We start from the raw sequence: 27,653 nt of genomic DNA, 5'->3' as shown, positions 1-27,653 counted from the left end.
AAAGACTTTACATGTACCACTCTGGAGACAAAGGAGCAGAGATGAAGTGATGGATTCATTTATCCATTCTGCATTTGGAGTTGGGAGTCAAACAAAAGAGACTAGGCGAAAACAGCCCTGCCCGGGGAGACTGTAAAGGAAGAGAAGGGGGCTCCTCTGGAAACAACAGAGGGCATGATGGAAGTCAAAAGCACAGTGGCTGTCTGTCCTCATTTTTCTGTGTCTTGAGTCTCCAAGAATCTACGATGAAATTAGGACCTGATAATGAACCCAGGACCTTCACGAAGCTACCTTCACAATCTCACATGACCAACAGCCATGAAACTGGGAGAGGGAGCTCATGCTGGAAGAGCCACAGTTGAGTCGGGGGGGGGGGGAATTCGGGTGTCAGGATCCTGGGGGGTCACGAACAATGGCGGGGCAGGTCATGCGCAAATGTATGGGTATTTCTCGGGGTTTCTTTCCTCACAAGAACACCTGCCATAAGGAAGGATTTCCTTTTAGAAGCTTTATCTCCTCCCTAGGAGACATCGATTTTGTGTTCAGCAGACTGAATGCCTGCTTGATATGTGTTGAAACACGCATGTCTATCCCCTCAGTTTCTGTTATTCCCTGTGTCATGGAGATGAATGTAGTTGGAACCCAATAAATAACCATATTTCATTAATAAACAGGTAACTTCTTAAAGTCTCAAATATTGATCTGTCCCGAGAAAAAAATAAAATTCATTTACTTGTTTTGGTTTGCCTACAAATGAGACAAGGTTGCCCAAAGCTTGCATTAAAGAACTAAACAACTCTCTCCTAACCAAAAAGATACTTCCGGCCTTTTATTCTAATTTATTTTGCATGCTCTGCTTATCCTTGCATCCATACAGCTACTTAAAATGTTGGCATGATCACTATATTCATTTGCCTTTTCGTCCATGCCCTCACACATGTAACGGTTTGTGGAAAGTAGCCTTTGACCCACCCCATGGCAAGCTAAGGGTCTCACTGTCGGTGGGAGCATTTATACAGCACACCGCTCATTTCTCAGACTCTGCTCAGGAGCCCTTTCGCAGACCGAACCTTCTATTTCACTGACCACCAGTTGCTGTGTGTGTGTGTGTGTAATTTATAAGAAAAGGAAAATATATGCAATGAACTGAAGTTTGTGTGCCTTTAGGAACAGTGCATCTTCAAATGAATCCATTTGCTATAAGGTATTCAGCGATAAAGAATGAAGGGATGGGGGTACAGATATGATGAGCGCAGTGGGGGTGGTTGAGCAGGATGGGAAGGGGAAAGACATGGCAGCCACTGAACTGCAGGTACCTGCCAAGCACACGGGGACAGGGAAAGGTGGCTAACCTCTCTTGTGGTGATAGAATCACACTCGCTGCATCTTTTGTATCTGTGTGTGGAGTAATCAAGATGTAGTAGCAGAAAACCTGGCTGATCCCAAGCCACAAGAACCAAGAAATCCATGGGCTATGACTGGGATTGTGAATAAACGCATGGTAGTTTTCATCTCTTTTTTCCACTACCGAAAAACAAGGAAAACTCACACAAGTCACGCTGGGAAACACAGTCTGAGTACTTCCCTTCAGTCACCCACAGACATTTTGCTGACATGAAGAACCCTTGCTTGAGACCCATTATGGTTTTGTAATGAATTAATAGGAATTCCAGCTTTATCAGTCAACACTAACAGCAACTAATAACAGAGGATCTAGAACACATAGTACTTGAATTCTCAAATTCTTCAAATCTAGATGCTGAGTGTGTGTTTGTGTGTGTATGTATGTGTGTGTAAGTGTGACTAGAATCTAAATTTCATGAATACACGGGGTCTAAATCTGGAAAAACAATTTTAGGGTGTCTAGAAACTTACTCACTTTTGTGACCCCCCCACACACAAGCCTCCACCACAAGTACCACCAAATGTGGCACCCCTATATGGCTGAGAGATGAAAGTCCGCCTCAAGAAGGATATGTCTGCTTCACTGGGATTACAGTTCACACTCAGTGCTACTTTAAGAAGGCTCAAAGAGAGATGCAAAGTCAGTTAATCTGCAAGGAACCAGCTGTGCCTCCTCCACACCATGCCTCAGCCTCAAAGTGGAATAAGGTGGCCACAAGCACTAGCGGTGACGCAAGGCTCCGCTGGACTAGGGATTGGCTCCCACGCGCTGACGCTCCTTCCTTGGAGACAGTGATGAGTAGGAAAGCCCACATGGAGGACATGCAAGGATGCCCTGGAATCCTTCGGACCTGTGAACCACACATGGTCAAGAGCTTCTGACTTGAAATGATAACTCAGGGGAGGAGAGTTGGGGAATAAAAAAGAAACCGTCTAGAAGTCCCTTCTTCTAGATGCTTTCCGCCTGTGATCTGAAACACGTGTTCTCCCAGACTGGGAAATCGGCCTGAAAGACTTCTTCACAAAAGGACCTAGGGTGGGACGCACCCGGAGGGACCCATTGGAAGGGGGAGGAACACAGCTGGGTGAGGAGCTGGCAGCTGTCTGGGAGGAAAGAACAAAAGGCAAGCAGCTCTCAAGTGGCAGGTTCCCAGGAGAGACCCCTTTCCAGGAATTAAAAATTCTAAATAATGTTGAGAATTTTTAAAAAAAAAATATCAAAAAGACTGTAGACTTTTTTTTTTTTTTTTAGGGAGTTCCACAATTCTGAGAGAGACCAATGGCTGGCAACAGCTATTCCACATCCAGAAAGGACCCAGTGCTCACGTAGATGCCGATATTTTAGAGTTAACGGTGCTTCCTACCTTGGAGAACTTTTTTAATTGAGTTGAGCTGAGCTGTAAAGGTGAGGAGGCTATTCCAGATGATGCTCGTGTTCCCAAACACTAAGATCGCTTCTTGTAGCTTTTTGCCAAGCACCCTCTTAGGCTTTGTCCTCCTTATGCAGAACATACCATTCAACTCTAAAACCCCTAGGCGGCAGAGAAGCAGAGTGGCAAAGCTCATACCCCAGCTCTGGACTCTACTTTTCTACTTCTTTGCCGCCTAGGGGTTGAGTTTAAATTGGGTGACAGAGAGGGAGTATTCAATGACTCTTAGCCGCTGTTACCACCTTTAGAAATCAGACTAGATCCTACAGCGGTAGTATACGCCTGCAATTCAGACGTTCCAAGGATAGAGGGTGGGGAGTTCAAAGCCACCTTTGCTGTAATAGTTAATGTTAATTGTCCACGTGGCAGAATCTAGAATCGCCTGGGAGATGGCCCTCTGGGTGTGCCTTTGAGAAATTATCTTTATTTCACTAATTGGGGTGGGAGGATCCATCCACCGTGGGTGGTAGGTGGTGCCATTCCCTGCCTGGGTCCCTGGACCACATAGGTGGAGAAGAGAAGCTGAGCTCCTCACTCCTCACTCCCTGTTCCCCAAACAGTGGGTGCCATGTGAACAGCCGATCCACCTTCCCGCTGCCTTCATCTGCCCATCATGACAAACTATGCCTTGAACTGTGAGAAAGAACCAAACCCTTGGCCCCCTTAAGTTGCCTGTATCACACAAACAGGAAAAGAAACTAAGACACTTGGTTACATTGCAAGTTTGGGCTCCATGAGACCCTGGCTCACCCCACCCTGCTCTTATCCACACCAGATATGTGACTTTTGATTTAGTGAGCGCAAAACTTTTCAAGAATGTTAATCCAAACCACTGAAGGCTGTTTTCTTCACAAACAGATTAATAGACGCTGGCGCCCCTCTTGGTGTGTGCCATTAACATCAGATGCCGGGATAAAGATAGTGCTGAGCAAGCAAATCACACACATCCTTGATATCATTCCCTTGTAGATGACAGGAGATCGATTCCCATTGTGGAGATGTGAGGCACTGCTGAGAAAGTTCTAGACACACGTTCGTAGCCGAATACCAATTAACAGCAATGATGAGTTCGTACCCTCAGGGCTCCTCCCCAAACTGGGTCCTCTTCTCTTGGGTGGAAGGTTTGCTGCAATGATTTTGTACAACTTGAAGAGCATCGTATTTTCTTAAAGGAGCTGGCTTCACCCTTTTTTCAACTTCCCATTTCTTGCAGGAATTCATCAACACTGATCTCTAACCCATGTCAGTGACAGAATTATGGATGTGTACAGCAACCCTAAAAGCCCGGGTTGGCCATCTGGATGTGAGATGACCTTTTCCTTACTGGGAATGGCTACCTGTGTGAGCTTGTTACCCCGAAGGCTCCTAGGAAATGCTATGATAGTCTACTCTTGGGCTGCCATTCTGAACCATCACTGCTCCAGGAACTCCCTCTAGCCGCACAGATTTTCTATTCAGGGGGCTTCAGCTACATAATTTGCATTTTGGCACTGCCATTTGCCTGGAGCCTTGCCAACAAGGCTGGCAGTACGGGACGCGAGTCATTGCCTCGCTTGCCTACTCCATCTAGGCAAGACCAATGCCGTATTGTTGGGAAAGTGGGGTTAATTGGTATTTCTGGGAGTGTTTGGTTAACTCACCCCACCTTAGCTCCAAGTTGGTAAAGAAAAAAAAAGTGTAGCCTTGTCTTTTCCAAAAGCCACAGTAAATAAATGACGGAGAAGTACTCCAAAAGGCACAGGGCAGGTCCTCGGGCTTGCCTTTTCTCTCCTCTTTTCCTTTCCAGTGACTTTGGGGAGGTTTGGGCACTGATCCTGCACACACAATACACTTCTTGTTCTTCTTTTCTCTGCAGAGCAGCCGTGAATAGCTCTGTCTAAAATTATAAGTAGGGGCAGCCCCGGGCTGCAAGAGATCAGAGCTCTCATGCTGGGCTTCAACAAAGACCCTGCTCTTTCCCAACAATTAGCCCCGCAAAAAAGGACATCTATCTCCCTCCATTAAACCCACCACGTGCCTTCAAGTCTGCCCATTGTAAAGCTAATTAAATAACACGCCTCTCTCCCCATGCAGGTCTCCTGATTAGTTTCTCTCAGCCAGAAACTTCTGCAAAGAGCCTGGAGATAGACAATCCAATCTTCTGCTTCTCAGAAGCCCCACCCCCGCATCACCAATTAGCCATAGCCCTTGAGAAGAAACCCTTATCAATACGGTGGAATTCATTCACGGTCCCACTTCCCCCACAGCTCACACTCTAGTCATTCCCAGCTTGACAGTGTAGACCTAACTGATATTCTTTTGAAGACCACTTATTCAGGAAGGAAAAAGTTTCTAGTGCTTTGTGGTCTTTGGGGAGCATCTACCCATATCCCAGCCACTGGAATGAAACATTGGTGAAAGACTTAAACAGGGCCAAACGGAGATGTACTCAAGGAGTCTTGGGCTGCTGTCCCTTTGTACTGGAGGCCCAGGCCCTATGTAAAAGGCAAGCACAGCCTTCCAGGAAAGGCATTACATACAAAGGAAAGGTGGGATACAAGCAAATGTTCCCACCAGCTCTTGGTAAACATCATGCAAAAATAATGAGGCGCTGCCTATAGCCAGGCAGGCAGAGGCCCGCTTGTCATCCTGTCTTCCCCTCGGTGTCATTTCTCCCTCTTTTCCAAAGAAGGCTCTTGCTGTCTAGCTAGCAACCCCGGACTTTTGGATATCTAGGATTATACACTTTTATGCATTTTTTTTACAAGCCCTCGTCTCGTTTCCACTATGCTGACAAGACTGATCAGCAAATGTTCCCTCCCAGACAAGGTTCCAAGGGTCTTCCCTGCTGAAATCAGTCATTTCCTCCTCTGGGATCTCAGGACAAGCAGCAACCTTCAAATGTGTCCATGCAGGCTGCTGATGGAGCAATTGCTACATTACTGAAGCTAATCTTAGCCCCTGCCCCTCCCAACTAGTGGAACCACATGGAATTAAAATTTTAATTTCCAGCTTAAAACACAATGGCTTGGACATAGCAAATACCTGATAATGGTTGGAAAAATACATAAATGAATAAGTAAATAAATAAATAAGGAATGAACAAATGAAAGTATTTTATGTTGAATATGGTGGCTGCTAAGCCTGGCTCCCCTCTCTCCATCCTCCATTCCCCTCCACTTCTCTCCACATGGCCAGGTTCAGTCTGGTCATGTCCACTCTGGACTCTCCCAGATGTCCCTGCCTCTGCTCTCTCTTTTATCTGTAATAAACTTTATCCTCCACCATACTTAGGGGCAGCGTGTGTGTGTGTTGTGTCTTCCCGCCCACACACACACCCCATATACAACTTCTCAAATAAAAACAGGAGGGAGACAAGGCTAAGCATTCCCAGTCCTGCTGAATGGTTCTATCCCTGGGTTTTTCATGCCAGCTCCTGGGCTTAAAGCTTCTTTCTTGCTTTTTTTGAACTTAAGGAAAAAAAAATCTTTCCTTCTAACTGCTTTTAAGAAAAGTCATCCCAGGTGCCATCACAACACCACCACAAGCCAGAGGCTGAAGTAAGGAGGGCTGCCCAGAGGTTAATAACAGGGTCAGTGAGACCTGAGGGTACTTGTTGACAAGTCACATGACCTGAGCTTGCATCCCAGATCCCACACAGGGAAAGGACAGAACCAACTTCCGCAGGTTGTCTTCTGGCCTCCACCCGCTCACTGTGGCACATGTGTACCCTGCCCCCCACACATATACTAAATAGCAAGGGGAGGCAGCCTGAACTATGGAGAGAGACAGCTCAAAACAGAAGAAAAAGAAGGAGGAGGAGAAGAGGAGGGGAGGACGGAAGAGGAGGAGGAAGGGAGGAGGAGAGGAGGAGGAGAAGAGGAGGGGAGGAAGGAAGAGGAGGAAGAGAGGAGGAGGAGAGGAGGAGGGGAGGACAGAAGAAGAGGAGGAAGGGAGGAGGAGAGGAGGAGGAGAGGAGGAGAGGAGGAGGAGAGGAGGAGAGGAGGACGGAAGAAGAGGAGGAAGGGAGGAGGAGAGGAGGAGCACTCCTCGTTCATCTTCTTAGGTGTTCCACACACGTGAGCAGATGAAGCAACCCTGAATTCAAGTCTCCCAGGAAACAGTTACAGACCTCAAACTCAAGAGGAAGTACAGTTCTCCATAAGGTGGATTTCTGATGGTCAAATCCCTCACATTCAAAAGCAGCCATAATAATTCGCAGAAGACACTATCTGAGGGTTCTTGAGTGGCTTCGTTTCCAGGCACGAGGCCACGCACTATCATTTTCTTTGCTCGCTATCTATCATCAGAGTCCGAGCTCCTAAAAAGGCATGCTTTCTAAAATTTATGGATATGTTCATGTAGAAAACCAGGAACACTCAGATAATAAATAATAGTAGTAAAGGAGTTTGTAACCTCTGACCTGAGACTTGGGGAAGAAGCACCGTGGTTTGTTTGGCTTTCCTTTGTTCCAGCAAACAGCCTGTGTGCTGAAGCGGAATGCCCACTTTGCAATGATGATAGCGGCCTGAAATCTTCAGATCAGCTCCTGACTGGCCATAAGCTGTTGTTTTACCCGCCTCTCCCACACCGGAGCACCTTCTATCCTCAGAGGTGCCTAAAGGAAAACTAATGCAACCTTTCAGACATATTGAAAATATGACAATAAATACAGACAAAAAGGGCTGCATTTTCCTATAGATTTGTCTTCTGAAGATAGGCTTAGCATGAATATAAAACAGCTACTGAGTATCGAGCCTGGAGAAGCCACACCTGCTAGTTTGTCAAGGGTGTATCAAATAGCCTTCCCTATACGAATGCACTGCTGATAAAAAAGAAAACCAGAAATCATGGGTGAATGAGAATTATCGTAAATGAGTATAAATATGAATGCCATTGTATCAATCAAAACAAAATAGCATGTGGATATAATCAATGGGTTTTAATCAAAGGGTCTAGACATTCAGAAGAAATATATATTGTAAGTGTGCCCTGTCAGAGTTACTGGATACGAGAATTAAGTACATCGGATAAACACAATATCATGTAAGGTGTTAGAGACTAGCATTTGTTATGTGAACTAGAAATATCTGTTTTCTGAAAATAGCTGAAGTTTTGAGAAATGTTAAAAGGCTTACCAAGACACACAAGACACCTCTCATTAGAAGGAAGAAGTGCTCCGAATTTGCTAGAAGGAGCAGTGGACTAACAGTTCTTGTCAATACATTCTAGGTAGCAGGTGGTTTAAGCAATGCTTCCGGTTAAGCTAGCCATATAATTCCACAACCAGGATCCCTCACTAGGAAATACTCGTTTCATGCTGTGGTCAGAGTTTGCATCACGCTAACTTTGTGGATCAAACCTGAGCACTGACTATGAATAGGCATCTCTTCTTTCCTTGGACTGAAGTCAGGGTGACAGTGCTGGTCTAGCATGGAAGCTCAAAGAGCATTCCAACCCGCTTGATGGCACAGCATCGCAGAAATACCCAAGAGGAGGAGAAGCGTCCCAGGCTCTTCCATATGTACCATCTATCAGGATGGAGATGCTCTTTCCTATGCTTCATAGAACTCTGATCCAAGACAGCTGCACAAACTACTGAAGACCCATATTAGTGCAGCTGTTTCAGACTGCCCCTATGTCCCATCTACCACCTTTAACTGCAGTTTTCTCCCGCCATGTCTTTTGTCTTCTGTGGATTTCTATTAGACAGGTTATCACTTTCCCGCCACGAGTCAGCTGCGCTATCATTTCCCCACCAATAAAAAGTAATATAGGAGGAGGAAAAAGGCTTTGGGGTGGCAGATGATGAGCTGTTTAGGCTGCAGTCCCTACCCATTCTTCCTTAGGAATAAGCGGAGTTGCCCTTGGAAGGTGGAGCCAGTGGAGCTCCAAGTGACATATCTGCCTCAGCTTGAGCATGACCTCCCAGCTGCAGAGTAGGAGAAGCAGAGGGAGGACTCAGATTCTTCCCAGGGGAACTAGGGGGCGAGGGAAACTGACATGGGTTAAAGCTCTGCATCCCATTTGGTGTCTATTGTGCATCTCCTAAAGCTAGAGCAGGAAAGCATTGGAAACCCTCGCAGACGGAGCAGCCGGCCACAGCGCTGGTCTTACTAAAGGCTTTGTTTTCATTTTACATGTTTTGGGGAATCCAACAGACATTTCAGAATAACTGAAACTGGAGTGAAAAATGCACAAACACCATATTCCGGGAGATGTTCCACTGTGCTAAAGTTACGCAACCCAATCTTGTAAAGCCACCTGCAAGAAAGAAAGGAAAAAAGGAACAACATGGGAAAGGGACTTGAGGAGCAATTTCTAGTCTATTACATGTGGACAACTTCAATACAAGAGACATTTCCACTTTCCTTAGACTCAGGGTTTATCCCTCCCAAATGCCCAGATTCAATATATTAATTGTGTTCATCCTCTTGTCTGTGGTTAACTTGTAGGTCCAGGATGTTTGTCAGATAACTGTTAGTGACTTTCTTTAGAATTTATCAAGGACAATATGAGATTGCCTTCGATGAGATTTATTGACTGAGTCATTTGAAAAATACAAAGAAATTATACTTCAAACGTCTGCTAGCTTTGTTGACTTCAAATAAGCTGAAGGAGTTCCGAAATGAAATATTGTTTGTTTGGGTTTCCCTGTAGCGCAGGAGGGGAGCAGAGCGCACCAATTTAGGTATGTGGAAATGAATAACCGTGTACATAGCTAGATTTGCAGACTGTGGCTTCTTCCCAAGTCCTTTCCACCATGTTCTTTATGCTTTTCCCTGTTGCCTGTGATTATAGAGATTCAGGCTGACCTGAGCCCCAACTGAAGTTCTGATATTTAAAGTCAGTATAACTTATGACAAATTACCATGAAAAGATCAACTTACTCAGCTGTAAAATAGAATTAATAATAACTCACAGGATTTGGGGTAAAATTCAAATAGGGTAATATATGTAAAATTTTAACTATGTCTGGCTTGATGTAAATAACAGACGGTAAGGTTTTTTTTCCCCTTTCAGTATATGTAACAAACATGCCTACACATACACCTTTCAAATCAAGCATCCTCAAATCCTAAAAATATTCATCTGTCAGAAAGAGCAGTCTTTAGAGCTATTCAATGCAAATAACAATGTATGCCCTAAATCAAGAAAAATGGCATAAATGTAGTTGGCCCATGTATTTAAAATTTCAGTGCACAAGAATAGCCCAGCAATGGGGAAACAATGGTATAAGATAAATCGAATAAGTGTATGCTTCAAAAAGAAATCCTATCACTTACTTCACAGGACACACCACAGCCAATTGAAAATAATCAGAGGCCTAAATGAAGCAACTAAATCAATACAGCTCTGCAGGGACAGTAGAAAAAACTAACAACTTCACAACTTTTCACAACACACATATGAAGAGATGAATTTGGGTTATATCAAAACTAAAATTTGTTTTTGTCTTGTGTCACAAATTTTAGCATCAGGAAAGACAAAGAGTGACTGACATTACAGGAAGAAACACTTGCAAATTAAGCCACCAGTGAGAGACTTACATCTAAACTATTACGTACAGGACTCCTAAAAATCAATAGTCAAAAGAATAAATAACCCAGTGGAAAAGTGGGTCAAGGATTTGAAAAAACAAGTTTTCACAAAAGTTAGACAAGTGTCTAATAAACACATTTAAATATGCCCAGTATTAATAATCTTAAGGAAATACAAAGCAAACCCACAAAAAGATACCATTTCACTTTCACTGTGAGGGGTGTAATCCAAAAGACAGAGAAAAGCAAGTATGGTTGAGAATACAGGGAAGGTGAACTGCTCGCGTACACCTCATGGGCAGCCAATAGAGCTAGCTAACTGTCTATCCCATAAACAGTTAAACAGAGACGACTGAGAAATTCTCCGCCAGGTCTATACCCAAGAGAAATGAAAACATGTTCATGCAAAAATTTGCACATGAATGTTCACAGTAGCATTACTTATAGTAGCCACAAAATGGAAACTACCGAAATGTCCATCAAAGGATGGGCAAATAAAAAGTGGCATTGCCATCTAGTAGGAATGTTAATGATTGGAAAGGAATGAGATACTGATTCACCCTGGAACAGGGAAAAGTTTTGAAGACATCATGCTAAGGGAAGGAAGCCAGACACCAAGGGCCACATATTGTATGCCTACATTTACGTGAGTATTCAACAACAGATTCACCAGGACAGATTTCAAAGCAGTCAGCACTGGCCCGCAGTGGGAAAGATGAGGGACGCTGGCTGTTGATGCCCTGGGATGTGTTTTTAAAAGTACAGTTTTAAAGTTCAATTGTGACATTAGTTGCACACTTCAAGAGATATACTAAGAAAATACTCTTAAAACATGCATTTTAGGGCTGGAGAGAGGGCTCAGTGGTTAAGAACACTGGCTGCTCTTCCCAAAGGACCTGGGTTCAATTCCCAGCACCCAAATGGCAACTAACAACTGTCTGCAACTCCAGTTTCAGGGGTCCTGACACCTTTACACAGTCTTCCATACAGGCAAAACATGAATGAACATAAAATAAAAATAATAAAGAAATCATGTTTTAAAACATGTGTTTTAAAGGAATTAATTGTATAGTAGTACATAGTGCCCAGGAAAGCTTATCTCAGATGATTATTTGATAAACAAAACAACTTGATTATTTGATAAATAAAACAACTTCAGTTTTCCAGAGGCAAAGGCAAGAGAAATAAAAGGAGAAAAAATTTCTCATCATCTAGAAAAACCTTCCCAGTGGGGTCTATGGACATCATCCTAAGACCATTTACTTAACCAAAGTTCAGTGGAAAAAAAAGTCTAACATTTCCATGACCTTCTTTTCTAAACTTCCTAAGTGGCTTAGAGAGAGGCTGCCTGGGGAACTCCAAATGGAACCTAAAAATATTATCTTCTGGCTTTATAAACATAAGGAACACTAATGAAGTGAGGGGCAGCAGACCCGGGAATGGACTATCTCATTCAGGTTGGGAGGCAGGGTGTGGGGGTTGGGGAGGCTGAACACATCCCTGAAGGCAGGCAAAAGGGCCAAGGGGAGGGGGGCAGACTTGGCCAGGGAGGTGAAAATCAACACAGGGTAGGAAGAAAAGAATAACAGTGATCTAGGATACATAAAGCAGAACCCGGGTGAGCACTATTCTAAACACCAGTAAAACAAGCCCTTCGTGAGCCAGACTGTCCAAGTTTGGAGGGGGAGACTGCTCCACAGACAATTGCCCGGGACCCCCACTTGCCACGTCACTTGAAGGCTCCATTGAGAAACATATTGTGCCCGTCCTCCCTTCTGTGGCATAAACATTTCTCATCCTTCTTCCCTCCCTAGAGCTCACGAGACACTGCCCAGCAGGCTTGTGTCTGCTCGAGTTCTCTATCAAGTCATGTCATAGACCCTGAGGTCTTTCAAGAGAGTCCTTTTACCCTGCAGCCCCAGCACCTTAGGACAAATCCACGTAAACACACACGGATGGCGAAGGGGTTCTCCCAGCTCCTTCCTCTACTGTCCTGCTCAGGAGGAAGTCACTAATTTCCTTCTTAAACTTCAATCAGTTCTCTGCAACTAAGAAACCAATAGAGCCGTAACTGGCACACAGGTTTAAATAGGAAGGAGAGAGTCAGTAACTGCCAGTTTCCTAATGATGAATTTAGCAAGAAAACACAGTAGACTGAAGATTAGAGCCTGGCAGCAGGGGGACAAGCAACAAGACTGGCCCTTAACCCAGGGACCTGTGTGTAACCCAGGTGATTATTCACAGAAAAATAAAATAAAATAAAACACAACGAAACACCTCCAAGTGTTAAAAACTCAGAAGATACGACTAGGTTATTTTTCCTACTATTCTTTAATTTGCAAATCATCTTCAGAAAGGCATGTTGTTTTCACAGGGACTACTTTAAACCATGCGGGTGTGAGAGCTAATAAGCCACAGCCGGGCAGAGGACAAAGACTTCATTAGAAACAACCATCCAGCATGGACTCTCCCTACTCCGTCCTTCAAAACTTCTACATGGGTTATAGAGATGGGGAAAATATTGTCCTCCGTCTGACCACTAGCCCATGGATACTGGACAACCTACGTGGAAGGCATAAAAGGACTGAGTGACCAATAATCGAAGAGGGGCAAAATCCCATTGCAAAGCATTTTAACCAAGACTCCTACCAGGTCATTCCAACAATCAACACAACCAGCCAGTATTTCCTTTTTCCCTTGGAAGCAGGATGAAAAGAGCAGTCTGGACTCGGTGGCTTTCCTTCCTACCGATCTTTACACTTGGGTTTCCTAACACACCCCATCAAATTCCCTTCTAAAAGTTTACATCTTATGTAAAAGAATCAGATAGATAACACTAAAAACTTATTTCAGCCCCTACTGAAATATCCTTTGGAAAATGGTATTCTGAAAGATATTTGAGAGGAAGTAACACACAAACTCCTCTAATAACTAATTTCAAAATCCAATTTCCTCCTAGGTAATGTAAATCTCCCCCCATTTATTACCATGTTTTCCTGTTGCTATTTTAAGAAGAGTTAAACCTATAACTCATATTTAACATTAATTGGTTTTACTTAATTCCAACTCACTGAATACCTGAGCTCAATTTCTGTAAAAAGTAGTAAAACAATTTTTAAAACTGAAAAAGTAAACAAAGGAAGATCTGTGAATATTTGGTATCTTATTCTGTTTGTGTTGCAACACAATACTGGGAGCTAGCTAAGTAGTAAAGGAAAGAGGTTTATTTAGTACACAGAGCGAAGGGCAGCCACCAGCATTCACGCTGATCTAGTAAGGTCCTCCTGGCAAAGAAGGTAACACTGGGGAAAACATTGAGGAGCGGAGAGGAGGGCCATGTGGAAGACAGGAAAAAGGGAATCCAGGGAGTTGTCTCCCTTCAGACATACTTTTCATGAGAGTCACAACACTCTCCTGAGAACAACACAACACCAACTAAGGATCAAATGACTTCACACCAGAGTCCTCTCTGCAGAAGGGGGGCTGGTTCCAGTCTGTGGAACTTCGGGAATATTCTCAAACCACCATAGCACCAGCTACAGTATGGATGGTACAGGGCACAGGAAACATAACCTGCATTGTACCATGTGTTAGAATGGCCTTTCTCCTTCCCTGTGTATTTTATTAAGAAAAAAAAAACTTGGAGAAACTCCTTGGAATAAAAATAGAGAACAAAAAAATGTTCCATCAAATTGGTAAAAAAAACAAAAAACAAAAAACAAAAAAAAAAAAAACCCTTTAAGATCAGAATGGAATCCTGAAAGAGCAGATGGGAAAGCAATTGTTTACTGAGAAAAAAAATGGAATTTCCCTCCTCCATCACCCACTCAGTATGGCTGAGAGCTGCTGGCAGCCCTGGAGAATGAGGCAAGTGTGCTGCACCCAGAGCCCAGCCCTTCTCGCTGTCTTCCCCCAGGCTCCACTCTCAGACATGTCAATCCTATTCTTCGCCAGGCGCTCCCTGCAGCTCCCTGCTCCAGAGCCTCAGCCCTCCATCACATTGAGTTTAAAATAAAGAGATGCTTTTCCTAAAGAATTCGCACACAAATAATCTCATTACCCAAGTGTTTGCATTTATACAGCAGACATCTTCTGCCAGGAGGGGAGGGGAATAAAAATCACTCTACGCTCACTCACAGGGAACAGCTGCAAGGAGAGAAATGGTATTTACTTCATTGTGAAATATTCAACAATGGCTACACTGCACTTTTAAAAGCCTTTTGATAGTAAAACCCACAGGGAACAGCCCCTCCTGTGCGCTGAAAAGCAGCTTCCCCACAATTAGTCCCTTTATTCAGGTCTGAGCATTCTGTGTAAACTTCAGCACGTGCTATGGACACTGCGGACGGCTTCAAGGATATAGCCTTTCAGAAACTTTGAACGCTTTCGTCTTATTCAAGGTCTCCTTCATCTGCTTACAGAGCTTTCCCGAAGTGGGGGGTGGGGAGTCGAGGGTAAGCAGCACAGGGGAATGGGACATTTAGGTGAAGAGGAAGAAAAAGTCTTTCGACCCCAGCCGAATCCCGACAAAGGGATACCCACTCTCTGCACACGAGCCTTGCAAATGGCCGGGTTTATTCATGCCCTCAAATAAGCAGTGTCTGAGCAAAAGAAACCCAAGAGGAGATCCAAAAATATTTGGGACAGTGGCTCATTTTCCTGCTCTCTTTCCTAGATTTTCATGAGTCTCTGATTGGTAGGAAAGCTGACGTCGTCTTATCTGGACAGGACAGTGACATGAGTCAGGAAGGAGGAGGTGACGACGAAGAGTAAAAACAGAAACTATCCCGGCAGACAAAATTTATACAATGAGAGAATGGATCAGAGAGCGAATTCAGCTAATTTTTCTATCTCTCCCTCCAGTCCAGTTGTCCATTCTGTTTAATAGGAATAACATCACCTTGCCTGGAATGGGGCCTCAACACCCTGGAGGTGTAAAGAGCAGCAACTCTCTCTCACCCAGCTCTAGAAAAGGCATTCACTGGAACGTTCTAGAATAGGATTATTCAGACTCCCCTTTCACCAGAGAAGAACACGGTATCAGCATCAGCATATCTGATACTTTTCTCCAAGGAGAAATTAACAGAAAAGCAAATGTTCACAGGAAACTCATCCAGCTCTGCAACTGTGTCAAAAAAACAAGAGAGTCAAAAATCATGATCCACTGGCTTTACTGTTCAGGAAATTTAAACTCGGAATTTTCTGTTAAAAAAGGATAAAACGCCTACCTGTTCCAGATTGGTTTGAAGTGAACGAAGCTTCTTTTTTGTTCTCCCTTATCTCTCGCCTGGGCTTTCCAGGACAGCCTTCAGGCATATCTGATTTTGGGTGCAGCTGGCCAGTTTCATTGTAAAAATCCAATACTTGGGGCTGGAGAGATGACTCAGCGGTTAAGAGCACTGGTGGCTCTTCCAGAAGACCCTGGTTCGATTCCCAGTACCCACATGGCAGCTCATAACTGTCTGTCACTCCTGCTGCAGGGGATCTGACATCCTCACATAGACAAGCATGTAGGCAAAGCAACAATGCACATAAAATAAAAAAGCTAATTAATTAGAAAAAAAACAACTTTCAGTCAAGGATCATGAGCCAGTCCTAAGTCTTGTTCTGCTATGTATCAGTATCGAACATACTGATGAAGGCTGAATACGCTAACCATTAAACGTAGCAGGGTCCGCATAGGATAATCAGGAGGCCATCTCTCCCTAGATTGGAGAGATTGGAAAATTACCAGTTTTCTAATTGAATTTATCGCAATAGACCCTGGTCAACGGTTTCAAGAGAAGTCAGAGATCAGATACGAAGGGCTAAGACTCCAGAGAACCATGTCTAGGCAGAGACAGTTGTCTGTGATTGTGTAACACTCAGCAATTCACCTGCCATTATTGCCTCTTAGGCCCTGACTCAACAGGGAGATTGCCCCAGGCATTACTGCCACCATCTGCCACTGTGTGAGGTGAAGGTGGTGGGCACAATCTAAGGGCCACTGGAGAGTTTTCAAGAAGCAGATTCAAGAAGTTCGCAGAGATATCCTGAGTAGCACAAAATAAAGAAGAAAGATGTGTCTGGACACTGGGCAAGGCCATGATTCTTATCTCCAAGACAATGGGATGGAAACAGCATCCAGATTTAAATCCAATCTCTGGGGATCTACAAGAGCAGTGGAAAGGGATCTGTAGGAAGGAAGTTGACACCAGTGAATTCATTGCTGTTAAGCAAGATAGAGAGGTGTTTGTGCTCCCTGTCTGCTGCAGGAGGACACAATGGAACCTCTCCTCTGACGGCAGAAGAACCTAACCTCTCTTGCGTCTCAGACCATTGGGAGAAGCAGGGGAAAGCAAACTCCTTGCATGTAATATTTTTAGCAATATCATGCTTTTCTAAAAATCAGTTCTGATAAAACAAGCAAACAAACAAGAAAACCAAGACAACCCTCCCTGCCATTTCTTGACAATCAGCAGGCCTAATACCTGGCAGAATGCTGTCAGGGTTGATAATGTACTAGCAGAGCATCTAGTGGAAGGCCCAGGCAGTTAGGACCTGGTTCTATACATGTTTAAAATCATGGGTGTTTCTGCTTCTGAGCCCTACTTGACAAAGTTTACCAAGGAGGAGTTCTGACTTGCAAAAAAAAATTAGCTTTGGCCGGGCGATGGTGGCACATGCCTTTAATCCCAGCACTCGGGAGGCAGAGGCAGGCGGATCTCTGTGAGTTCAAGACCAGCCTGGTCTACAAGAGCTAGTTCCAGGACAGGCTCCAAAGCCACAGAGAAACCCTGTCTAGAAAAACCAAAAAAAAAAAAAAATTAGCTTTGGAGGTTGGGGTTTAAATCCCACCTGAAAGGATGCATGCATAGAGGTTGTGGACATCCATTTTATTAAAAAGTAAGAGTCTTCAAAGGCAGAGAATAAGTCTTAGTAGGATGTTCAGAAATAGGAAGAGCTGATCCCTATAAAAAGGCAGTGAGGCAGAGAAGAGAGGACCAGCTCTCCAGACAGTGACATAGGGCAGGGTCTGAGCTGAAAGGCAGAGGCCAAGCACAGGGGTGAGCTCTGGGGGCCAAAGGCTGCCCACACGTCAGGGCAGAGGTGATCTCTCCCATAGTGCAATTAGGCCTCCTGTTTGACCCCTGACTTCTGCCCCCATGGGATATTTATGTTCTCTGGACTGATAGCAAAGGGGGTAAATGAAGGGACATAGACTCTGAAGGCCATTAGTAGAGGAAGAACTAGTAGAAGGGAAAGGAGGTAGGAGATGGGAGAAAGGAAGGGTTGGAGGGAGGCAGATGGCTGGATGGCCTTGCATTCACAGAAGTCTGGAAAATCTTGAATTGGTTTTCTCTCTGAATCCATGCCTGGTCCTTGGTCATTTCCACATTCAATCTGCTTGTTTGTTTCCTGTCTCACAGTAATTTTGTGAGGTTGGCACTCTGATATTAGAAATTAGGAAATTGAAGTTCCCAAAGGTTCCGTGGTTTGTCTGTCGATTGCAGGTCTAAAGAGCTGGGCCCTGGAAGTTAGGCTCTGTTTCTTTGCAAACTGCAAGAACTGAGCAGGGAGGGGTGACCTGCTGGCTCGCCCACCTATCTCAAACTCCCACTAGCCTCTTGCAAACTAAATCTAAGTCCAAAATCTCATCTGCTCCAACCGTTTATTTCTTAAACAGATGTGCCACCACAAACCAAAGGGACAGCAGGCAGGCCAGGCAGTCCACGCCTCTCCCCCTTCCAGATTCAGCTTTGCAGCTGCCAAGCCTACACCAGGGCGCCCCACGTTGGGATGGGTGGCTGGGGCCCTGCCTGGCTGGCAGGGCCGGGGTTAACCCGGCAGCCCTGCGGAGCAAAGATTTCTGTTTTATTTCAGCGGGGGAAGTGTGTGCTGCCTGATTAGCTGGATGGTTTCCTCTTTTCCCATAACCTCCAGACCCCCACGGCCCAAGTGTTTACTCTCTGAAATAAAAAATCTGCTGGTGTTTTTCTTTTTGTGTGCTCGTGTATTTTGGGAGGATTGCAGAGGAGGAAGGCGGGGTCGGGGTGAGGGACCAGCCTGGGGGAAGGGAGGGCGCAGCCTCCAGCTGCAGAAGCTGCAGCTCAGGAAAGCAACTTCTTAACGAGGGAGCTGGTCTCTTGCTCTGGCAGCTATAAACACACTGAACATCTGGAGGCAGAGAGTCTCTCCCGGCCAGACGTGAGCACCACAGGCTGTCCCTGCCTGGCCGTCCCCACCCCCTCGGCTCTCACACCCCCTCTCGGCTCAGCTCAGCTCCAGCCTTCTCACATCATCCGCCCACCCGACCACTTCCATTCACAGAGATCCGCAGCGCCCGCTAGCAGCCGGCCCGCGGGAGCAGAGAGGAGACGAGGAGGCGACGCCAGCCTGCAGGGGCCACCCCGCCCCCGCCCCTGTTCCAAAAGAGGGGTCAAACTGCTAAAATCCAATAAGAACTCAGTGCCCCGGGGACCTTTTCCCAACTCGGACTAAACATTTTGCGGTTTGAAAAAGTTAAGAGAACTTTCCCCCCCTCTAGAGTCCCCTGGGAGTTCCAGTGCAATGCTGTCACTTCCTTGACTTTTTTTGAAAAACAAGGAATTTATCCATCAGGTGGTCAGGCCAAAGCAGGCTTGTGCGCTAATTGTCACCCTACTAGCCCTGCCAAGATGAGAGGAGCTCTTTCTGCACCTGGGTCTCCTTCCTCTCCCAGCATCTGTAAAAGGGATTCATACACACACACACACACACACACACACACACAACCACACACACACACAACCACACAGAGCCAACCTCCACCCCCACCCCCCATTTCCCCTTGCATCATTCCAGTGAGCATAAGCACCAACCCCTAACTGCTCTGGGTCTGGATTCTTCTTCCCGGGTGTCCCTCTCTTTCTGCTGGTGAAATTACAGAGAAGGGTCATGCTGGTAGATGTAAACATGTGATATATGATGTTGAGGAGAGGAAGAGAAGGAGAGATGGGGAGAGAGAAGGAGAAGGAGGGAGCTCAAGGGTAGGGTGTGCCTGGGGCAGTGAGAGAGTAGTCAGACTCATTAGGTCAGCGTCAGACATCTCCTTTCTCTGGCTCCTTTAAATTTACACTCAGACTATGCTGGATGGCCAGGGTTCCAATTATTGGCTATAAGCCATGACCTTTTATGTCTTGTACTGTGGAACCAGGAGGAGAACTCAAAATAAAAGACCCATCTGTTAAAAATTGGACACCCAAGGAACTTATCAAAAACTCCAAGACATGATGTTGTATCCTTGCTCTTTCTACCACACCAGGCTAAGCCCTCTGCCTGGACAACACAGATGCATTGAGATTCAAACCCTTACACCAAATGGTTAAGGAATCTGAATGTCAATCAAAATGTTGAAGAAGCAGAAGGTGGGAGGCTAAGATAGGCAGCAGAGCGGGGTCAGCATGGCAGCAGCAGGCACCCACAGCTGGTCAGAGGACCACCTTCACTTGCAGAGAGAAGGCTCGGGCACACAGATACCTAGCTAGAGAAAGAAAAGATGGCGGCAAGTGTGGAGGAGATGCTGGTAAGAGGATTGGGGCTAGGCTCACCTACTTCCTCTTCCTTTCCAGCACGTCCTTAAAACCCCTCAGAGATGTGATGACATAGGGTATGTGACAAGTGACAAGACTGTTCAGCCTTAAGGTTCCCTGGGCTCCATCCTCTGGGCTACCTAATCAGGGCAGCGAGGCCCCAAGCGTGATCTTCTGTGGAAGATGAAAGTTGTGACAGGACTATAGCTAGCTCCGTCCCAGACAGCACAGGCCAAACCAGATTCAGAGAAACACAAGCTGTCCATGTCCCTCAGTGCTCAGGCGTTATTTGCTGAGAAGAAGAGGACTGTCTGGTGTTGGGCTACATCAGGCCAGGCCAGGCTACATAGAGACTGTGTCTCAAAAATAAGAAAATACATATTTTAAAATAATATTAACAACAATAATAACAACAGCAGTAGTAATAATAAACAAACCAGTTGCAAGGAACTACCTTTTGAAAGTTTAGACTGTTCCACATTGAGTTGGGAAATCAAGAAAATTCAATAAAATGTTGAGGATGGGGACCAGTGGAGGGTTCCTGGTTTGCCTCACCCTAGGCTCCCCTAAGTCTTCTCTGACAGGAACAATCCAGACTCTGTCTGGGACAGATTAGTCCAATATAGTAATATGCAATGTTACAACATCCAGGATACTCACAGGCCCACAGGCTCAGAATTGTCTGGAAGAACAAAGAACCTAAAAAAAGTGCTCTAGAAAAAGAAAACTGTGTCCTGAAGAAAGACAGAACAGATACGCGCTGCAGCTGGAGCTGAAACCGCTGGTTCTTAAACCAGCCGAGCAGCCATCCAACATCCTAGGCAGTCAGTTGAAAGGAGAAACCTGTTAGGAGCATAAACATTCCGGGGCAAGGTGAGTCTCCATTGAAGTCCTGCTGGCTGGCGTTTCTTCAACACTCTCAACACTTGAAAGCCAAACTGGAGGCTCCGCTTTTCCTGCTGAGACATCCCACCTGGCTGTCGATGGAGCTTTCCAAACACTGCCCAGGTTTGATCCCTCCCAGCCGCTGGGCCAGAAGACAGAGCCCCAAGAGAGACCGTGAACCTGGCCTCTCAACATGTCTCCCACATGAACTTCTAAAGTTTATTTGGGGAAGACATTCCTCAACTCCACCATCTGATTAGTAAATTTGCTTCAGAAATTTTAAATAGTGAAATCTGAAGTCACTCCGCGATATTCCCAAGCCTGTGTCATATGTAAGTGTGCTATTTCATATAGAAGCCATTTACCTTATTACCAAAAAGAAAAAAATGTACCCTACACATGCAATTAAAAAAGAAGTTGCTTGCAGGCAAGGACTCTGTCTTCTTTTTCCCCATCTGTCTTCTTGAGACCCAACAAGTGCCCCTGGCAGTCAAATGAGTTCAGCCAAACAGTGGGTCACTTTCTGACTCAACCTTTAAGCACTTTTTGATTTCCAAAACATACTTTACGGGACAATGAGTCAAAAGGCACTTGAAGGCAATGGTTTACAATAGCAGACATGCACATCATGTTTACTGTATGCTGACATGCTTCAAGTTTCATAGATGTGAACTGCGTGGTTCTCAGAGTGTGAGCTCTGGAGTTCCAGCAGCAGTAACTGGGGCAGCTCCTAGAAGAGTATTAGAAACAAACATTTCTCTGCCCTAACCCTGGAGTAGAACCTTAAAGCCTGTGATTTAGCAGATTCTGGAGATTCAAGTTTGTGAGTCTAAAGCAAGAGTTAAATTTTATATATCTAAGATCCTCCTCCTCCTCCTCTTCCTCCTCCACCTCCTCCTCCTTCTTCTTCTCCTTCTTCTTTATCCTGTGCCTCCTACTCCTCTTCTGTTGCTTCTGCCACTACCTGTGGAACATACTTTGAGAATCTCCCTGGCATATGAGAAAACTGGAGAATCAAAATCAAGTTGCCCGAGGTCACACAGTGAGGAAGACCTAAGCGATCTCCTTTACGAGCCTGGGTTCCTACACAGAGAGAGACCCTCTCAAAAAAAAATAAATAAATAAGATAAGTAGGTAGACAGAGAGAGAGAGAGAGAGAGAGAGAGAGAGAGAGAGAGAGAGAGAGAGAGAGAAGCCCAGGTCCCTTACTCTCCCTTACTCTTGGTCCATCTCTTCATTCTTTCTCAAGACAGATGAAAAGAGGAAAAGAGGCAGGATTCTGTGCATGAGGGTAGATGAAGGTTTTACTGAACTCAGCAAACACAATATGCCAAACTGCATTATAGAAGGGAAAAAGCAGCGCCTGGTAGTTCAAATCAAGGACCATGGAGAGGAGAATGAAACCTGTTCTTTTCTAGCCCCTGTGGCTGTGCACTGCCTCCCAGCTGAAGCAAGGATTTGACATGATGTACATTGATCAAAATGCTACTCTTACAAATTACGCTGATCCAAGACTGAAACCATCTCTGCATTTGAAAAATAATTCCTGAAATGAGAAAAAAAATATGATGCCAAACTGTAAGGAGGCTAGAGCACCATGTTTTCTGATACAAGCTTTGGTCACTCATGATGACTCTAACTGAGAAATCACATATGGACAGCTGGCAGCTATGGACGAATTCTGGTCCTGTTGTCTCAGCTTGGAGTGTGGTCTCTGATTTCTGGTTCCCAATAGAAACAAGCATTGCCTGACTCCGGTCAGGGCTTGGCTCCACTTCCAGGCTTATCTTCTCATCTGAGAATGGATTGTATCTACCCAGTTACTTCTCAACAGGGATGTGGGCAGGAACTAGCCCTAAGGGCTCGTGACAGCAACGTGTTAGTGAGTTCTTAGAGACAGGGAGCAGGGGCCTGACGTACACAATGATTCTTATGATGCTGGAGAGGGAGGTGCTGAAACGGAGGGACAGAACAGAGGAAGGGAAGAGAAAAGAGGCCGGGTCAGTGGGCTGCACTCCAGGCAGACTATAAACAGTAACAGACAGTACAGCCCTAGCTTGTTAAGGAGCTCCATTGATTCACACGGTTCCCTGACAGAGGGATGACGAGAAGCTGAAACAGAAAGGGCCCATTCATTCATGCAGAACACCAGCCCTCGGCCCCCATTGGCTCTCCATAATGGCTCCAGGCTGATAGCGAGGAGGGGGCCGTGGCAGAGGGAGGAGGAGGTAAAAATGAAAGAAAATGATGACTGCAAGATCATTGTGAAGCAACGTACAGCTGCACGGGCAATTGCATGCAAATGCGACTTCCCTTTTTAGCTGTGTCGCGAATGTCCTCAGAATCATTTTTCTCTCTCCCTTTCACACTCTCTTTCCTCCCCTTCTTCCCTTGTCATCTTCTGGGCTCCCCACTTCTCTGCTCGCCCCTCAGTCATCTTTCACCTTCTTCACCCTTTACCCTTCCTCTCTATTTTCTGTCAGTTCCCTTTTTACCTGTTCCTAGCTTTCCTAGCTGCCAAGTCTCCCTTCCCCTTATTGGTGAGGCTTTCCCTACCCAAGCCTTAGCTCAGCTTTCTTCTCTCTTGCCTTCCTTCCTTCCATTCCTCTCCCCCTCCTCCTCCTCCTCCTCCTCCTCCTCCTCCTCGGCCTCTGCCGCTTCATGAACGAACGGAAAGAACACTCGGGTGAAGGACACTATGAGGGAGCCTGGGTGTGCACGACCGGCCCCTCCTGTCATTATTCCGGTCACTGACAGATGTGTAAACCTTGGAAAAGAAGTCCATTCATCCCTTCTGAGAGTACGGACGTGAGGCAGAGCAGGAGTGGGAAGTAGCTATGAGTCGGAGGAGGGGAAGGAAGCTGAAGTTATAAATAGGATGGATGAAAGAAGATGAAGAAAAAAGAAAAAAAAAACCTAGAGTATTTTTCTCCCTTTCTTTTTATTCAGCATATCTCCACCAAAAATTAAAAAGTGCCACAGCTGGAGAAACCATTCGTTCACACGTCTTCATCTCCCATCTTTATTACCCCCACAATAGCCTTCCAAAGGACAACCCATCACCGAGGAGAACTGGGCCACAGACCAGAGAGAATTCCCGCTGCTGCTCCTTCATCTGGACAGCTCACAAGGCAAAAGGCAGACAAGGAAGGCGCAAGGTCCTCCCCAGAGCTTTCCATCAGAGGGAGCCTGAGGAAGTGGGAGGTACTGCCTATAGTTGCAAATAGATTGCCACCAACTGGTAGGGAGTCAGACCTCATGGATAGCCTAAGCTGCCATGGAAGGCACGCCAGGCCATCCTAAGAAGAGTTATTATCCCTGCAATCTTCCCACCCCAAAGCCACAAGCCAAAGGAACCCCAGCTTTTGTCTTGCAGCCGTCAGCTAAGGCACAAACACTGTAGCACATCGCTAACAATTCTTTGCATTTTAAAGCTAAGAATAGATTGATTTGTTAATCATATATTTCACAGAAACTGTCTCGCTGGCCTTGAAGTAGAAGGACAATAAGATGCCATCCCCTCTGGCCAACTGTGTGCTCCTCAATTCAGAAAGAGAAAAACTATGTCTGTCTTTTGGGAAGCAAAGACATTCTCACTTTGGGGTTATGGATGAGTGTGCAGAAAGCCTCAGCTACAAACAAGAGTCAACTTGTAGCAAGCACAAAGTTTAAGCAAAAGTTTAAGGCAAGTAGCAAATCACAGTTGCAATTAGTAGATAAAAACCCTAAATCGTGTGGCATTAATGGTACTCAAGAATTATACAAACTCAGGCATGACTGTGTGGGTCTTCTGCTTTTATAGTTGAAATCTAATTTGTTTGGACTTTTTGTTTTGTTCTTTGAAACAGAGTTTCTCTGTGTAACCCTGGCTGTCATGGAAATTACTATAGAGACCAGGTTGACCTCAAACCTAGGGATTTGCCTGCCTCTGCCTCCCAACTGCTCCTACCACTGCCCAACTTGCTGGAACTTCACGTCCTTACATCTTGAATCTAACCTTTGCACAGGTGCAGAATCTTCCCAGCCTCTGGGTGGAACAGGATGGGCAGCTGAGAGGTTTGCGTTTATGCTTTTAATGCTTGAAGGGGCTGAGATAGCAACAAGAAAATGATAGCATAGACATGATTGCATCCCCAGCCCTGAGGCGAGTCATAGCCTACTGCAATTATCACCATTCAAGGAGTCAACAAATATTGATGCCATTTTATCCTAGAGATGAGCCAGGGAACTAGGGAGAACCTTCCATACTGCCTTGCCCACCACAGCAACCATCAAAGCACACCCCACCCACCAAGCAAGTCCTTGCCTGGAACAAGCACCTTTCTCTGAGTCTCACTGTTCATTTCTGCTGCAGGATAAAGCATGGGCAACAAAGCAGATGTTCGTTTTATTTTCCCACTGTTTTACAAGTCACTTACCATAAGTCAGGAGGAGAATAAACAACCACCACAACAAAGAATTCTACTTAGTTTCAGAAATTACCCCTAGTCTCGCAGCTTCGCTTGTCTAATTCCTGAGAAATACATATTTCAATATGCAGGCACATGACATTTCTTATGCTAGGAATTTATCCTGACCAAAAAAATAAAAATAAAATCTGACAGATTTGGAATAAAATTCTGACAGATTTAGAACAATTATATGGATTAATAATATATATGGAATAATATGTATACATATGCATATTTTATATATGTCGTTATAGCATGGTTTCAAAGATAATGAAATTTCAAACCGTCGAATTCAAGTTTCACATTTATTATTTTCTTCAAATGCTAATAAGTAAACAAAGACTAATAGAGTTGAAAAGAAATGGAAGTAAGCCCTGAAAACAGAGGCGCACAGGCAACAGCTCGGGCTGCTTTGGTTGGTCCTGGGGCAAACAGGTAGACTTGCTACAGACAGGTCCTGGGGAGTCTCACTCCACCTTAGGAGAGGGCCACCCTGTAGCTAGCAAACTGGGAAGCGGGACTGGGGAAAGTGCTGGCAGAGATGGTTGGCGAGCAGGAAAAGGCTGGAGAAAAGAGACTGCAGATGCCAGTGGAGAATGAGAGCAATGAAGACACAAGAGATGTGTCAGCCTGAAGGAAGGCTGATCCGCCACCTTCTCTCTTTCCAGTTCATCCTTTAGGATGGCAAAATGTGTTTGTCAACAACCACCCGAAACGGAGGAGCAACAGGAAAGTCCACAGAAGGCACGAAACTATTTACAAAACAGACCAAAAGCAACCTCTCTTGGGCCGGTCGGTAGTTTCACCTTCCTGCTGGACAATGAAGTAGTTCAAAGTTATCGAGAAGACACGGGGCTTTCCACGGGAGAACAATAGCATCTGTACCCAGGATGGTGGAGCCATGGAGGTGTTATTTCAGAGAAGTAGCCCTCAGCAGATTTCCCTTGCCCTTCAACTCTCTCCACATTCCCAGCTTTTGTTTACGTTCCTACCTGAGCCACAGTGTTCAAGGCCGGTCGGAACTTCCTGAGTGGTGGTCTCATCCCAGACTGGGTAAAGAGGTCTTTGCTGATGATAACTGGCCTGGAAACCACAAGTCGTTCGAGGATCTTCGAACAGGTTAATAGGCCCCTGCCTCTGTGACCAGTGAAAATAGAAGGGCATGTATTAGGAGAGAATAGTTCTCGATAGTTCAACCCTACTCTAAACATGACTGCACGCCATCCAGTTACATGTATGCAGAAATGATCTGTCAATCAAAAGCAGACACTCATTCCCACATATTTTGCCTGCCACTCACAGGGAATGAGCGGAACTACTGATTTAGATTATGACTTCATTCATTTCCACCCATACCTTCACACACCTTAGCACCAGCTTTTACAATGTTCAAAAGCCTTCACGGTGAACAGCAGGGCAGGATATTGACCTGGAAGACTTACACATTCTGGGCTTTTTCTATCTATATTATCTCCCTCTATAAAAACATCACAAAAGAATGTCCTTATGAGACAGCTCCGTGTCATAGAATAGGTGATAAATAAATGCCACAGGAAAGAGAAAAGAATGGATCTCTACCATAAAAACCCATTTCATATGTTATTAATTGGTAAGGATAGGTATTGATTATATCAGTTGCTAGCTAAGAATAGTCTATTTCCTGCACTATTAGGAGATTTATGCAACCTCCTTGCTAGCTTTATTAAATTCACACAATATATACTGTGAGAAAACCAAACACGCTATGCAGAAAACCACACTTCACAGTATTTAAAAGTCTCTCCCTTGAAGTCAGATGAATTCTGGTAGATAAAAATTCAAGCACAGGCTGTACTACTTACTCATGGGTGTGCAGATCTGGCCCTTCATCTAAACCTTATAAAGTAGGAAAGTTGAGGGGCTGGAGAGATGACTCAGTGGTTAAGTCAGTTGTTCTTCTAGAGGACCTGCATTCAATTCCCAGCACCCTCAAGGCCCCTCACAACCACCTGCAATGCCAGTTCCAGGGGATCCAATGTCCTCTTCTGGTCTCTTTGGGTACTTAGCACACATGTGGTACACTGACATACATGTAAGCCAGCACCCACATACATACAATAAAAATTAAATGTTAAAAAATATAAGAAAATTACATGTTAAGCAAAATTAAATATAAAATTTATTGAATAAAATTATGTACTTATGAAATGCATGCAATGAGTACTCTATGTAAAGTTTTGTCATCAGTACAAGGTGGGTGTTATCTTAACCAAAGAGTCAGCTGGGCCTGGTGGTGCATGCCTATAGCACCAGGAGACCCCTACAGCATACAGGAGACGCCTATTGCATACAAGAGACGCCTATAGCATACAGGAGACACCTATAGCATACAGGAGATGCCTATAGCATACAGGAGACGCCTATAGCATACAG

General features: G+C 45.0%; 1 protein-coding gene across 1 annotated transcript in view; it reads right to left on the bottom strand.

Annotated features, from left to right (window-relative positions):
- The window catches only part of Ets1 (ETS proto-oncogene 1, transcription factor), a 122,324-nt gene that overhangs the window by 68,604 nt on the left and 26,067 nt on the right, over positions 1-27,653 (bottom strand). The window contains exon 3 of the mRNA XM_026779409.1: positions 26,234-26,378. Coding sequence (XP_026635210.1) covers positions 26,234-26,378 — 145 coding nt within the window. The remainder of the gene's footprint in view (positions 1-26,233; positions 26,379-27,653) is intronic.

Source organism: Microtus ochrogaster, chromosome 5, assembly GCF_000317375.1.
Source record: "Microtus ochrogaster isolate Prairie Vole_2 chromosome 5, MicOch1.0, whole genome shotgun sequence".
NCBI classification, from domain to species: Eukaryota; Metazoa; Chordata; class Mammalia; order Rodentia; family Cricetidae; genus Microtus; species Microtus ochrogaster.
Note: the sequence above shows the minus strand (reverse complement) of the source record. Positions and strands in the feature narration are given on the sequence as shown.